Source organism: Takifugu flavidus, chromosome 3 (assembly GCF_003711565.1).
Source record: "Takifugu flavidus isolate HTHZ2018 chromosome 3, ASM371156v2, whole genome shotgun sequence".
Lineage (NCBI taxonomy): Eukaryota > Metazoa > Chordata > Actinopteri > Tetraodontiformes > Tetraodontidae > Takifugu > Takifugu flavidus.
Genome location: NC_079522.1, coordinates 18,384,772 through 18,400,011, shown reverse-complemented (window position 1 = coordinate 18,400,011; position 15,240 = coordinate 18,384,772). Strand labels below are relative to the sequence as shown.

General features: G+C 39.4%; 3 protein-coding genes across 4 annotated transcripts; all 3 read right to left on the bottom strand.

The window, feature by feature from the left end:
- Nucleotides 1–1,593: 1,593 nt before the first annotated feature.
- On the bottom strand, nucleotides 1,594–9,265 carry LOC130522269 (ETS translocation variant 5-like). Of its 2 annotated transcripts, none has more exons than XM_057026421.1 (13): nucleotides 9,126–9,265; nucleotides 7,072–7,137; nucleotides 6,904–6,988; nucleotides 6,552–6,599; nucleotides 6,236–6,286; nucleotides 5,047–5,137; nucleotides 4,696–4,956; nucleotides 4,328–4,590; nucleotides 3,874–3,939; nucleotides 3,724–3,792; nucleotides 3,486–3,640; nucleotides 3,194–3,295; nucleotides 1,594–2,898 (listed from the first exon to the last, which is right to left on the bottom strand). In XM_057026421.1, the coding sequence occupies exons 2-13, from the start codon at nucleotides 7,117–7,119 to the stop codon at nucleotides 2,671–2,673; spliced, it is 1,467 nt and encodes a 488-aa protein (XP_056882401.1). In that variant the 5' UTR covers nucleotides 7,120–7,137; nucleotides 9,126–9,265; the 3' UTR covers nucleotides 1,594–2,670. The 2 variants fall into 2 exon arrangements, with proteins under 2 accessions (XP_056882401.1, XP_056882402.1); XM_057026422.1 differs by having other exon boundaries at nucleotides 3,486–3,637.
- Nucleotides 9,266–10,984: 1,719 nt separating this feature from the next.
- Nucleotides 10,985–12,345, bottom strand: LOC130522272 (gamma-crystallin S-1-like). The gene is made up of 3 exons (XM_057026428.1): nucleotides 11,845–12,345; nucleotides 11,524–11,766; nucleotides 10,985–11,328 (listed from the first exon to the last, which is right to left on the bottom strand). The coding sequence occupies exons 1-3, from the start codon at nucleotides 11,851–11,853 to the stop codon at nucleotides 11,056–11,058; spliced, it is 525 nt and encodes a 174-aa protein (XP_056882408.1). The 5' UTR covers nucleotides 11,854–12,345; the 3' UTR covers nucleotides 10,985–11,055.
- A 748-nt stretch (nucleotides 12,346–13,093) lies between these two features.
- On the bottom strand, nucleotides 13,094–14,614 carry LOC130523471 (gamma-crystallin S-like). The gene is made up of 3 exons (XM_057028827.1): nucleotides 14,577–14,614; nucleotides 14,237–14,507; nucleotides 13,094–14,018 (listed from the first exon to the last, which is right to left on the bottom strand). Exons 1-3 carry the CDS (start codon nucleotides 14,612–14,614, stop codon nucleotides 13,743–13,745), a joined length of 585 nt encoding a protein of 194 aa, XP_056884807.1. The 3' UTR covers nucleotides 13,094–13,742.
- Nucleotides 14,615–15,240: the final 626 nt, after the last annotated feature.

Below are 15,240 nucleotides of genomic sequence, written 5' to 3'. Positions count from 1 at the left end.
TTGCTAAAATAATGATATTCAGTATTATAAAAACTGTATGCACAATCTAGAGTGGTATCTATATTCCCTCTTGAAATTAATTACTATATTACTGGTATAGTTTACAGTATATCACTATTGATTCTATATAATTTAAATTTGTTAGGTAAAAATCACTTGCTTTATTCAAATTACCAAATTTTACTACCTCGCTACCCAGCCCCCCATCAGCAGGAGGGTCCCCCTACATGAGCCTGGTCCTGCTCAAGGTTTCTTCCTGTTAAAGGGGAGTTTTTCCTTGCCACTGTTGCTTGTTTGGGGGTCAGGCCCTGGGATTCTGGAAAGTGCCTAGAAACAATTTGGATTGTAACAGACGCTATACTGTTGTGTACTGACCTGTGGCCCCACTGACCCCTCAGTTCAAATATACTGTACATCTTCAGGATAACAAACCTGTATTTCCATCCATGATGCATGTGGCTGTTCTCCCCTTTCTGCCCTCTCCTTCATTGCTCCCTTCTCCTCCTTTACTTGCACACTTTGGGCTTTGTGGTTAGCAGTGCGATGGTTACCAAACACAGTTTGAATTCCTTGGGGAGTGTGCAAGTTCTCCCTGTGTCTGTGTGGGTTCTCCATCTTCCTCACACTGCCATGTTTTGAGGGATAGGAGACCTTTAAATTGTTGTTCTTCTTTGGACGGTAGCCTTTTGCTGACCTGGTGTATCCCACCTCTCACTTGAATGCTGTTGGAACAGTCGCCATTCACTGATGAAGCAACCAAACAACCAGACTAGTAAACATTAACACACATTAAAATGTATCTTTAGAGTTTGGTATATTCTTTAGGGCAATGCATACCTATGATCCAAACAAATAGTGCATTTAGAGATGCAGCATGGTATTGCAACCCAACCCTGAATGGAAATTAACCTCCTCATTTTTAGACCACAAACTGAGAAGAAACTTTGGTTTTATAAGCATTTTGTAACCAATAAAGGAAAAAAAGGTTTTCCACAACATGTAGTAACACATGAAGATTTGCTTGCAGAATAACCACAACATTTTAAACTGCAGCATTTTCAAGTCTGTCCCTTTTAATTATGATGATTAATACTTACTGCCTTCTTTAGTCAGTTCTCATTAGGACAATTACACTCAAACAGTGTGTGGCCAGGAGAAATACAGTACATATTAGTACAAAAAAGCCCTCCGGCTTAACTGCTCTTCCTAACTTTCTAAATTAATCTTCCATTTTCTTTAGTGAAATCTTCTTAAAGATTGCTTTTTCAAATTTTAGTCTATTATAATGCCAATGCATTGCATGCTATAATATTGGGTTTGTGAATTCATTTTGTCTGTAGTAGTTTATTAATGTCATTAATAACGAAGAGGATTGTGATAATTGTAATGGCGATCCCACTCAGCAGTAAAAGGCCAAGTTTCATGTAGAGCCATTCATTCTTGTTTTCAGACTTTTATTGGTGGTATTAATTTCTTCATTAAAAAAACTGTTAATTGTTGTCTGAATCATGTTTAAAGTTTGAAACAAAACTCTTTTTCCGTAAAACATTGCAGCCACAACATCTGCAAAACTATTTAAGAAGGGAAAAAAAATAAAGAAGTAAAATAGTTTTATTACATCAGTAAAGATCAACAGAAGGCACACATAAACTGGCATTTGTCATGGTGTCTTCATTCATACCACCATCTGATCTTATGACATACAACACCATTACACCATCCACTGAACTGGCATGATCGCAAGTCAGTAAGTCGTTCTACAGAGGCTGAAAATGATACAATTTGTAGTACACACAAAGCAAATGCAGCCATTTGAAAAAATATATCCGTATATAATTATACACCTTTTCTATATATTGAAGCAAATCAACTATACAAAAGGCATAAAGTCCATGCTTCTTATTAGCATCATAAATGGCAGTGTCACAAAAATCAAAAATAGGAGTAGTACCTTTGTCAGTTTAGAAAAAAACATACAAGCTTATATAATGCCAAAAATATTAGCTTTTAAAGAAGGGAAACTTTACTATACATATTTAGAGGAGGACCGTTACATTTGAATCTTTCAAAGAGTAAGATTCCCCAAACTAATTACCGTGGTAAAAGTATGACATGGCTTTGAGAGATTTTTGGTTGGACTACAAATCCCAGAGTTCATGTCAAGACTACAGCAACAGCCATGCAACTACATTTGGGTCACTGGGGTCACAATGATAAAGGACCAAAAAACCCATAAACATATTCGCAGCTTGATCAATAAAATCTGTAGAACGCTAAAAAGCAATAACATGAGCCTTAATATCAGAAATACAAGAAAGTTGTAAATTTACAAAAGATGCTCTGTTGTGTGCCAAATTGCAATATCATTGTCATCACTTGTTTAATGCTATGACATAATAGTGATAAATTGTAATCTTATATTTGTTATGACATTATGATTGTTTGGTTATAAAAATAAAATGTATTTTTGAAAAGGCAAAACTTTGGAAAATGCTAAAGAACTGTGTTTTGCTAGTTTAAGCCTTGGGCCGAATCTTTTTTATTTAAACTAAACTTTTAGAACAAAACTTCCAGTAGACTTAAAAAATAATAATTTATCTATTCTGTGGCATATATAATGCAGGCGTACATCTCATATGCAGTTCTGCCCAGTAATTAAGGCCGTGGGATCTAGTAAGGATAGCTGTCAGGAAAAGACTGGATGAACTGTTCTCCTCCTTCGGTCAGATACGGACCCTCTTCCTCATAAGTAGGTATGGGGAAGCCATCGTCCTCACTCGGAGGCAGGATTGCATCCACGTCACTCTTCAGACTTGGCCTCTGGTTGTCTGGGAAAGCCATGGAGAAAAGTGCCTCCAGATTACAGACGAACTTGTAGACGTACCGTTCACCAGCAACCTGCAGGATGATAGGAAGCACAGACATTAACTAACAATATTCATCGAATAAATCGGAACGATTGTGAGGCAATCTTTAATCCGCATTATAAAATGTAAAACTGCTGCAGAGTGATGTTAACAAAGCCCTTAATGAGACCCAAGCACGGCCTCAAACCCAGGGAATGTTTCAAGTTGGGAATTCATTTTTTTATTTCATCTTCTTGAACGCTTGATCCCTTTTAGGGCCACATGAAAATTAGACCTGTAAATCAGACAACAGCTCTAATCCAGTAAATATCTTTATCCGCCATTACCTTCTGCATTATGCCCTTTTCGTAGTAATATCGCAGCGATCGGCTCAGCTTGTCATAGTTCATGGCCGGTCGATTCTTTTGGACACCCCAGAGCCGAGCCACCTTAATAAATGGCATTAATAAAAAGCATACATTTACACATCTGCAAAAGAAATTTCATCAATTGTTAAGACGTTATTGGAATTCAAATCTATTTCACATTGATACATTCATCTTTAAAGCTGCTGTTCTTCTCTGTTAGTCCGGAATCCCCGTTCTACATAATTTAATACGGTCAAGTTCATTCTCTCACCTCTTCGGGATCAATGAGTTTAAACTCCATGTTTCGCCCAGTCCAAATGATCAGGTGCCCATTTGAAGGGTTGTCCAGAAGGGTGAGCAAGAACTGCCAGAGCTGCAAGGAGCCCCGGCGCTGGTATGGCAAACAGTCCTGCTTCCCTTTACCTGCTCACACATACAACACATTGAGTCCACAGTGCTACAGTATGTCCCCCATTCCCACCCTTTAAAACCTTCATTGGATGATTTACCTTCCAATCTTTCTGGCACAACACAAGCGTCATCATACATCAAACAAGGATCCCTGTCAGGACGAAAGCCTGTGGAGGTTTAAAGGAAGGTAATTAGAAAAGATCATGTTTTTCCCATTAAAACAGGCTCAAAGGCCAACAAGGACTCACCCCTGCTGTTATTCTGGTACAAGACTGGAGACTTCCCGAATGATGATGACTGGCAGGTGTGAACCTCTAGAAAATATAGACAACCAACTGTAAGGAAGGTCTTCATGAATTAAACCAAATGGAGCTTCCTTTCTAAAACCTCGCCTTGGAAAAATATTGACATTGAAGAGGAAAAGTCATAATATCAGTAAAGAACCTGGGGGCAAGACATGCCAGACTCAGTGACATATTTAGCCAGCCATGAATCATCATTTTGTTTTGGCATTATCCATGTTTAAGGAATGTAACTCATTTTAGCTGCCTTGTACAATTTTGTATCTCTAAAAGCAGACGTTATCTTCAGCAGGTTTTCATGTTATACATCACGCACACCCACCAGTGCACTACTATCTTTGAATGACCTTCCACAGACATAATGCAATACCCAGCTCCTAACACATTCCCAGCCACTCACCTGAGTCAAAAGTAAAGTCTTGGGGCTCTTTTTTGATCGAGACCAGGTGCTGGGACACACTGGGGGCAGGCAGACCGGCATCAGGATAGCGTGGATCTATGAGCTCCTGCTTTAAAACTGGTTGTCCGTGTGGAACCAAAGGCTCTGAAAGGTGGCGCTGGTATGTAGGCCTCTTCTCGTGACTAGCTGGCCCATATGAGACTGTCCCCCTGTTCTCTGGGGTAAGAAACGTCAGGCATGGCTCTGACAGCTGCCGATGGAACCTGGAGGTTGAACAACCGGTAGAGATTGGAGAAAGAAGAACATGAGAGGGCTCATGAGGACACTGCACTGATTATCTGCAGTCAGCAGAAATAATCAGAACCCACCTGGGTTCTCCAGTGAAAGATACAGGAGGACAGCTCATGGGGGGTCGCGGCACAGCAAACTGCTGGCTCCGACTGGTTAGGTGGAGAGCGTGACGGTAGGAGGGGTTCAGAGCTGGAATGTGGCCTTGGGGGCAGCTACTGTTCAACTGGGGGGCGGAAGGCTGCAGCTGCCTCTGTAGCGGTGGTGGACCTGCAGGATGGGTGGACCCACATTGTGCATGTGGTGGAGCTTTAAGCCCTGCTGGTTTATTGTGATGGGAACTGGGGATAGAAGACAAACCCAGAAGTAATCATTACACACAAAAACGCAACACACAATGTGACACTAGTTTGATTAGAAGCTATATTTACCTGTAAAGGCACGCATTAACATGAGAGGTTGTGCAGGAAGACGCACTGAACTCTTGCTTCACTTTATTGACAGGCGGTCCATGAAACATCACTGCCAATATATTATTAATAATTACATTTTTGCACTAGAAAAATTCATTTTTGTGTTCTAGCTGTTGATTACATGTAAGATGACTTGTGCACATGAAATCTAAATTCTGTTTCTACATAAAACTTCCAACATCAAGCTCTGTAGTTTTCCTCAAGTAGGAGGTGATGAAAAGAGACGTGGCTGTTACGTTTATGGCTCCGTACTGGTGACGAGCAGAGCGTCAAAGAACAAACAAAGGCTTCTTATCTGTCCTTTACACTGAAGAAAGGATGAAGGGATTTTTCATAAGGGGTCAGAGGTCATATGTTAAAGTAAATACAGCTGTGCATCTATCCCAGGTACATGTGAGCAGAGAAGCTCGAAATTGTCTTGATCTTATCCCTACAAAATACTTCAATAAATACAAAGTAAATAAAATGCATTTTGGCAGAAAGAGAAACTCTGAACAGAGAGAGTGGTCTCAAAAAAGTCTGCAGAAATGTGGAATGTAAGTGGGAGTTTTATAATATTTGGAACAAACGTAGCCTGATTTTCATGAAAACTCCTTTCGCTAATACCTTTGTAGACTGACATTTAAAGATCTCTTGTTGACTCTAATGCACACTCCACCACTGTTTATGGGAACTTACTCTTTTAATCCAGTAAATTTATTCAGTAACTAATAACATTGGGCCATATTGAGTTCTGATCTTAAAGCCCCAACCACAGCAGCGTTAACTGTAAATGTCCTTCCATGAACATCTATGACGTCGATGCATTATAAATCCAACATTCACCTGCCACCAGTGGTGTGGCTCATATCTTTATATGGCTGCCAGTCAAACACTGTGACCTGGTAATGTACGCACTCGATATCAGAGTTGTTGTTGGGGACATGTGATGTATTTAAGCACTGTGCTTCGAAATATTTGGTTCTTTGCTGTCACTTATTGCAGCATACATTTAATTTAGTCAAAATATATAGCAGCACAGCATAGCCAGATTTTAGGGTTGTACATTTAACCAGGAGAAAAACCTGGAAACTGGAAACATTACTTTACAAATTACAGTGGTTTTTAGTTACAATGAAGAATTTACACAACTTTGCTTACTACTTACAGTTGTTGGACTGAAAATCTGGGACAAACTGCTCATCATCAGGAACTTGAGCTGTGAGAAGGAAAAAAATAACTTCTTAAAATCGTGGTGCAGCCAAACAATCTCCCAACTGGCCCTTTAGCACTCTGGTCACTTGGCTACTGAATTTTGAGGCTTTACTTGAGAAGCGTGTCAACAAGTTTGCTGTTGGGTTACCCAGAGGCCACATTTGGTACTGCAACATTTCCACAGACACCAACAATATCATTCCTGCCAGTGGGCCTACAGAGAAGACTAAAACTAACATGTAAATGCTGTTTTATTCAGCAAAATTCACCTTCTGCTATCCAGATTTCTTGAAGCTGACTTAAATCTTGAAAGAGCTCTGCAAAACAGTGATGAAATGACATTAAGATTTAAGCTGTACAAGAGTCATTTTTAAAACACACGTCATCAGAAATACCATTCTTGGCCTTAATTTCGGTGAATCTATCACAGTGACGTCCATCATTATCCTAATTCATTTTGAAATCAGGTTGTATTCAATTACAGCCAAAAAAATAATTGTCCCAGTGTCTTTTTTCCATCTGGGTGGTTTCACATGCTATAACCACATTGGTACTTCAGTTATTAACTGGCATCTATTGCATTGTATCATTGTTTCATGTCATCATAGATGGTGAAGCTACCTTCCGTGTCCTGGGCCAACTCTGTGTCCATGAACTTCCTCTTCCGCTCGCTGAGACATTTCTCAGCAACTTCTGAGGGCCATTTCTACAGTTTGAAGAGCGAAAACTGGTCACACAATCAGCCTCTTTTCCAAGATTGCATATGTGCTTGAAATCTTTGAAACTCACACTCTCCGAAGCTACAAATGGAACCTGCTGGTCATAGAAGCCATCCATATCGTAGGAGTCTTCACCCTACAAAAATATCTGTATGTTTAATCTATCACCATGATTTCTGGGAATTCCCAGGCTATGATGTGTTTTGTGTATCTTGCTGTTTGTATTTCTAAAACCCCACAAAAGGCATTACAGTGGCTATAAAAACTCTGACATCAATCACAGCATTACGCAACGTCTTGACTTGAATACGAGCTGCAGGAGCACTGTCATTTCTTGAGAAGAGAAACCAGTACAGATGGCATCCATGCTGTGTGGATATGCAGAACAAAAAGTAGCTCCATTTTGTTGTTTTAGATATGCTCTCTAATTTTCCAGTTTTACTTCCTTTCCTTTTACATGTCTGCAGCACACCTCTCCCATCCGAGCTCAGGGATCTGCTCTGAATGATGTCATTTTCCAGATCATTGATTGGTCAGTAGGCAGTGCTGTCTCCCTGAACTAATAACGCATGAAACCAGTTAGCAGTAATGGTACAATGATTTTTTTTTCTGTACTGCCAAACAAATTCCACCAAAACGAATTCATACTATTAGATGCTCAAGCTAAAAAGTTCTGTAAAACATTGTTGCCCATGTTTTCAACAAAACCCATTCTGAGATTTATGAAAATTCTCTACATTATGCTGCCACGCCGATAATTAGAAATCTACAGAGCTTATTAGTGACTATTTTCAATACTCCTTTTTTTTGGCTTATTTGGGCTTCTAGTTGCATGAAGCTAAAAATCGTGAAACTATGCAACTGTGATAAACTTTACTGTGTGTGACTGATTTGTATACAAAGAATGTTCTTGTTTGTTGTTGACAGTCAAAAGCATTAAAGACAAAAAGTGCAATAATACAACAAAGAGCACAGTTTTATGCACAACATACACATAGCAGTATTTTATGTTACTGGTAGATAGGCCACCTGGAGATAATACTGTCAGCTGTATTATGCCTTAATTTGTTCTATCCAACTATAGAATTTTGTTATTCCTGGTTTCCTTATATTCTATCAATTAATCTATGTATCAATATCATTAGTACATTTCAAACCTCTTTCTTATTATAAGCAACCATTTTAGCCACAGTTGAATTATAACCAGTCCCTCTTTTTAAATAGATTTAGCACCAACATTTGCACCCAATTCTCCACAGTTCGTGGTGATGAAGTATGTAAATATAATTAACAAATTTTCCTTCCACGCTAAAAATACAATCGCAAATGTACCTGTTGTGCCGTGGTATGCTGCCGTCATGCTAACCTACACATCTACACTGCCACCAACCTGTCCATCTTAAAAATAAAACCTTGCTGACATTTGATTCATCAGCTACCAGTTCCAGTATTAGTGGAGTTATTTTAGGTTTTGACCCAAACTGGTTGCTTTCACTAACCATTCTTTCCAGTTCCATTTAATGTTAAGGAATACCATTTAAGGACTTCATTTCAAATGTTAGTGTTTACGGCAAGCTGTTATGAAACACCGATATAAAATGTTAACTTTAAGGTAAAACTGTCGTCAGTTAGTGCAGATGACACAAGTTTGATGGAAAGCCTCATTTACTTTAAGTCCTGCTCTATTTCTAATTAACAGTTGATAATTGCACTGTAACTTTGCTATGAGCAAATAAAGCAATAAACAGATTACATTAAAAAAAATAATAAAGAACGGTGACGCACAGAGGTGGAGAGCACCTCGAGACCTCCTTGTTTTTCTCATTGAAGAGAAACTTGATCCCCAGCGAAAGAAGAGTGGGTGGGGCTTTGTACCATTGAGAAATTAGCCACCTAGCAAATACAAAGAGTCTGGATGCTAAGAAACCTGCTAACGTCGCCCTGCAGCGCAGGCAGACGCACGGGAAAATGGACGCAATGTTGACTTTGATATCCAGAAAATGGCGTTCATCTCTTCCCTGACTAACAGCAACAGCAAGAACATCGCAGCAGTGATGCAATAAAACGGAGAGAAGCGTGCATTCCTTCGTGTGTTATTGTCGTGCGAGAAGAATAGCAACTCACTTCACAGGTAAAGTTTCTTAGTGGTGGGAGAAATTGGACTTGACGCTGGTTTCCTCACGCACATCCCCTGTCGCTCCTCCAGAAACTCTCCCGTGGTTTTTTTCTCAATGAACAAATCGGTTCGCTGACCGGGGTTAAACCGAGCCTTTTGCTGTGCGCCCATTGGTTAGAACACCATGTCAATCAAAAAGTGGCCCAATCACCATCAATGCTGGTCTGACGTCCGTCCCTTGTGGATTTTATGAATGGCTACGTTTTCATTCATGGATTCACTTCTTTCTTAAAGGACCAAAACAGCTGTTGTGTTTTAAAGAAACAAAGTAAACAACATTCTTCAAACCTTCTCAGCTGGAAATATATATGTTTGTGTTTGTGTGTGTGTCTTTTTGGCCAGTTTAATATGAAACTAGTTTATATGATACTAGTGGAGGAGACTAATGTTGGCTAATAATGGCCACAAAGTAGTATCAGTCAAAATTAGTGGAGGACACTCAGATGCTAAAATGATAACTGATTAATCTGTTATAATTGTTGTTTAATCTAGTATTTTAAGAGTATGATATGCACATTTTATACTGTTACTATAAGAAAAAATCTCTTCACAATGCAAAGAAGAGTCCAAAGAAGTGAAGTATTTAGATTTTACACTAGTGTAAACGTCCAACCTCTTTGAATAACTCAAGTTGAAGAGGATCTCATGCAACACAGAAACTGCTTGCTCAGCATAACGGGAAGCAGAAGAGACTGGTGTGCTCTAAAAGTTCATCATCTGCTGAAGCCAGCAGCTCTGTTACTCATTTGCAAATCACATGTATACTACTGTCTTCTAATCACATCGGTGCTTTCTATCCCCCCATCACAGCCTATCACACCCTGACACAATGTTGAAGCCAAATTTGCATACATTAGAAATCTGGATGTATTAGCTTATGCTATCTTTACAGGCATTTCTGTGCTGAGTTAGTAGGCTTCACTTTCCCCCACCATCAAAAGCAGGTGAGGTTAATCAGCAAAGGCAGTGAGGCCAAAGCTGCAGTGGCTCACAATTTCAATGACAGTAAAGTATTCTTCTTAAAAGGGAACATAAATGGACATTTTATAGATTTATGACAGTACATCTATAACAGTGTACACACTCCAGGGAATTTTCATAAAGGTATTTTATGGCTTCACACACACATATATATACAGTATAGATAGATAGATAGATAGATAGATAGATAGATAGATAGATAGATAGATAGATAGATAGATAGATAGATAGATAGATAGATAGATAGATAGATAGATAGATAGATAGAGCTATATCGCTCATGTGTTGTGTTACTGACACGTAGAAAACAGTAGAGGTCGTAGTACTGCAACCACTTAAGCGTTTTACATAGACACAAATCACAAGTTAACCCAATGTAGGACGTTATTAAATTTCTATCTAGTAACAATATTTACAAACACATGTTCAAATATAGATGTAGCTTTGATGATAGACAATATTAGATTATTTAAGTACACTATACAAAGACCTCACAATAACTCACAATAACTGTGTTTCCTCAATCTTTTCCCTTCAGAGGTTGCCATGGTGAACAATTCTCCTCTGTCTTCCCCTTTGTCTCAAACCATCTATTTAACCAGTTTTAACCTTCGGCATCCTTCTACTGTGGTCCTTTAAATGTTTGGTGGACAGCCAGCCAGCCAGCCAGCCAGCCAGCCAGCCAGCCAGCCAGCCAGCAGCCAGCCAGCCAGCCAGCCAGCCAGCCAGCCAGCCAGCCAGCCAGTCAGACAGACACATTTTATTCATAATTCATGAATGATTCAACTAGAGGAACAAATTGAGCAATGAAACCATGTAAAAGTGATCATTTGTGCCATGAATTTATTTTGGAGATGCTCACTTTACACTTTTACATTTTCCTCAGAACCTTTACCATTAATGTTCTGCAACCCGGTGAATGGATCCAACAGCTGGCTGCACACCACCCCAGTCAGAGTAGCGCCGGTACTCGCCTCGCTCCAGCAGGTACTGCCTACCCTTGTAGTTGGGATGCTCATAGAAGACCCAGGCACCTTCAAACACTTTGCAGGAGTGGACGTCACGGCTGTGCCAGCGCTCGTGGAAAGCAGGCATGTTGTCCGCTACCTCCATGGACTGACCTTCAAAGTTTGGCCTCTCCCAAACCTTCAGCCTCCATGAATTTCCCACCTGCAAGAAAATGATGATTATTGCAAATATTTGAAGTTGCAATGCAGAGCTTTAACCACCAGGGGTTTATCAATACTGATGCAACTGAAACAAAGTAATGGATTAGGAAGAAAAATCCACTAGAAAGTCTTTTGAAACCAAACATAATTTTAAAAAAAATGTTAATAATGGAACAATTTGACTTTTATAACTTACATTCCGGATGACGCGACAAGACCGGACAGTGTCATCGATACCCAGCCAGCACTGGTAGTCTGGGTACTCTCCGGGACTCAGCACATACTGGTAGCCCATGTAATTTGGTTTCTCATAGATTACCCAGAATCCTCCTTCCACTCTGATAGAGTTGCAGCGATTGAGATACCCCTGAAGGTCACTGGAGTCATTGTTGGACTCATAGAAACGGCCCTGGAAGTTTTTGTCCTCGTAAAACACAATCTGGAAAATTGAAGAATGGAAAAACTTTAAAGTATCTGTTACAAGCTTGTACCAAATATTAATTTAACTGAAAACTACCTTGTCCATAGTTAATCAACTTTGATAATCAATGAATATCAAACATTAAAGTGGCCACTTCCAATGTTCTCTTTATACAGAACAAGAACAATCAACCAAGCACATGGTTTGCTTTCTGTGAACTGGATCATTCAATCAGCAGTTCAAATATTTATCCAGGCTTATCACATTGTTCTGAAGCAGTCAATCCTGTTTCCCACAACAATGCAAATGCAAAGCATCCTAAAGCCACTGGGTGCAGCGTGGTGTGCTGACCAAAACAAGGCCACTGCAGGACATTTGGTTTGATATTAAATGATTTGAGCTGAGTCAGTTACTGTGAAACCACCGGACTTTATACATCAAACTGCTAAAATGTAACTAAGTGCAATTAGTCTGTACTTGTATTTCCCTTTTATGCATATTTGCATTTCAGCTCCACCACATTTTGGAAATAGTGAGCTTTGTTGACTCTGCAAAACTTATTTGGCAATCGTTTTCCTCGAAAACCTTACAGATTACATAATGCAGGAGGTTTTATTTTGTTTTTTTTACAGTAATGGCTCACCGCACTGCTGAGTCAGTAATAGCACATGATTTACATTGAAACTCAACTCGAAAGTGCTTCTTTTTTGCTTATTTTACAGTTTCAGTATTTCAATGCCTTATTTTAGGTGTTTTATGCGTCTTAGGGTTAGGGTTAGGGTTAGGGTTAGGGTTAGGTTGGTGGTTCCACTTGTCACGAAGAATGACCAGAGGCTGTTTAAATATAAAGGGATAGTCTCATTTGGAAAGATTTTCAAGGAACGCTTCCCTTCATGAACACACATGCATATGTGATGCATTGAAGTTTTCTTTTACAGTTTTGTAGGCAGTGTTAACCTGGAAAAGGTTAACACTGTGATTGTTGTTTGGAATATTTGACCCATCGTTACAGCCCATTTAACCTCCTCTATATTATTAGTGTGACAGTTTGGGTCACATGGTTGGTTATAAGTCAGGCTTGTTTCCCATTAGAGAGTCACACGTATTTTTTTTAATGAATTCTGTGTTTTATGGTTGCCGAGTGGCAGAAGTGTCCGGTGCATTTTTGAATTTAGAGATGAATTTATTTGTTTTGTTTTTTAAGTCTTTTCTGTTGGAAATGTACAGTGTCCTTCAGGTCGTGCTGCTCCGTGCAGCCAAGGGCGAAGATGCTGGGGAGAAGATCAGTGCCTCTAAATCCGATCCATGGGTGTCAGAAAAGGTGAGATTGCTCACTATTATACCCAAATGGTTGGGGTAACTGTTGTCCAAGCAGGGATCCATATCTAAAATTTGTCTTATTGAAACACTGATCCACAAAACATATACAACACCTGAAATGTACATATTGAAGGTTCGTATCAATGGTGTTTACAACAACAAAGACATTAACTAAAGTAAATTGAATCTAAATACAAAGCCTGCACACACAGGAGGATATAAACAGTCTTGGTCTGTCCGTGTCAGAGTCATTGACCTCAGTAGGTAAACTGACTTATAGCTGGGGTGTGCAGGAGGGGTTCTACTGTTCTTCCAATCATCAATATTGTGTTTATTTGAAGACTCTTAATTAAAAACTAGATTCACTAATAACAGACCCATAGGACAGATACATTTATTTATTGACATTCTGTCTGTGTATGAAATGTTAAATTGCATTGATTTAAATTTACAAACTTTTGTAGATAATAGCCTTGAATTAAAAATGATGGCAAATTGTTGGAGAAAAAGTGTTGCCCACCACACTTTACCTGTAAAGATTCCTCCGTCTTGCAAAGTAGTGCTTTAGCACGAGGCGTGTGTACTGAACATCCGTGACAAAAATTCATGATTTGCTTATGATTTATTGTTGTTTTTTAAGTACAGATATCATTTTGTTTAAAGCTAGAGCTTGGTCAAAACTCAGTGATCCTGCGGAAGGAGCCAACACCAGGTGAAGATGCCCCCCAGTCTACATGCTGCCGATACTCTCCCCTCTCCAGCAGATACTGGCGCCCCCTGTAGTTGGGGAGGTCGTAAAAGATCCAGACCCCATCAGTCACCGCACAGGAGTACACCTCGCGCAGCTTGTAGGTGTCATAGACCGAGGAACAATCATCAGAACATTCCACCATCTGTCCACCGAAGTCTGGCCTCTCATACAACCTCAGCTTCCATGCGTTTCCATAAATCTATGAACAAAGCAGCATGTTATTCTCTACACTAATAACCACTTAACCATGGCATAGTAGTTAGGAACAAATCTGGATAGTCATGTAACGTGAATGACCAAAAAACAGCCTAAAATTACCAAAAACAACGTTATAGAATATGTAAACATACAGCAAAAACAAAGTAAAGCTGCAGACATGAATGCCAAAACATCTCTGCCAGTGTGTAGACTTCTTACATTCTTTACAGTGCGACAGGATTTGACATTGTCATTGAATGCCATCCACTGCTGGTTGTCTGCATACTCCCCTGGGCTGAGAATGTACTGGAAGCCCTTGTAGTTGGGTCTTTCGTAGATCACCCACACGCCACTCTCTACCCTGATAGAGTTGCAGCGGCCGAAGTAAGTGTGCAGATCTGCACAGTCACTGCTGCAGTTGTAGCAGCGGCCCTGGAATTTCTTCTCCTCAAAAAATGTGATCTGTGTCAGACGCCGGGGAAAAAAGGAGCTGTTAAATATATTTAAAACTAGAATAAACGTACCGATGCCTCCTGGTTTGCCCAGGTTTTGGACTTACCTTTCCCATTTTGTTGCTCTGTAAACCTGCAGCTCCATCAAAGTATTTATCGATAAACAAAATGTGCAGAGTGGGGAGAGTCTTTGATACCCAAATGAGCTGGATTTACATATCAGCAAAAGGGTTTGATTTGCCTTTGTTGCAGGCAGATGATGACTCTCTCAGCCACATGCCGGAACAGTGAGGGTAGAGGTGGTCAGCTGGGTCAAGAAATCACACAATAAATTCGATTCTGCATTCCCAGTGCAGATATTTTACTTCATATCTATCTATCTATCTATCTATCTATCTATCTATCTATCTATTATCTATCTATCTATCTATCTATTATCTATCTATCTATCTATCTATATCTATCTATCTATCTATCTATCTACTATCTATCTATCTATCTATCTATCTATCTAATTCTCTTTAGATAACTACACAATTTTAAGGTTGTATTTTCTTGTATTTGTAATACTTTTCCACATCTGTGTGGCATCACTGTCCAATAATAAATTCCTCACTTTCATTTCTAAATTCATTGCCCAAATGTTATTTTTTTTCTAAAAGTGTTTTTGTTCAGTCCTCTGCTTGTAAGTGGATTTATTATTTTATTACTAAGTGCCAGTTTTTGAGATTTTGCAAATGTTTTTCCTGCAACTCAGTTGGTAACTTTCTT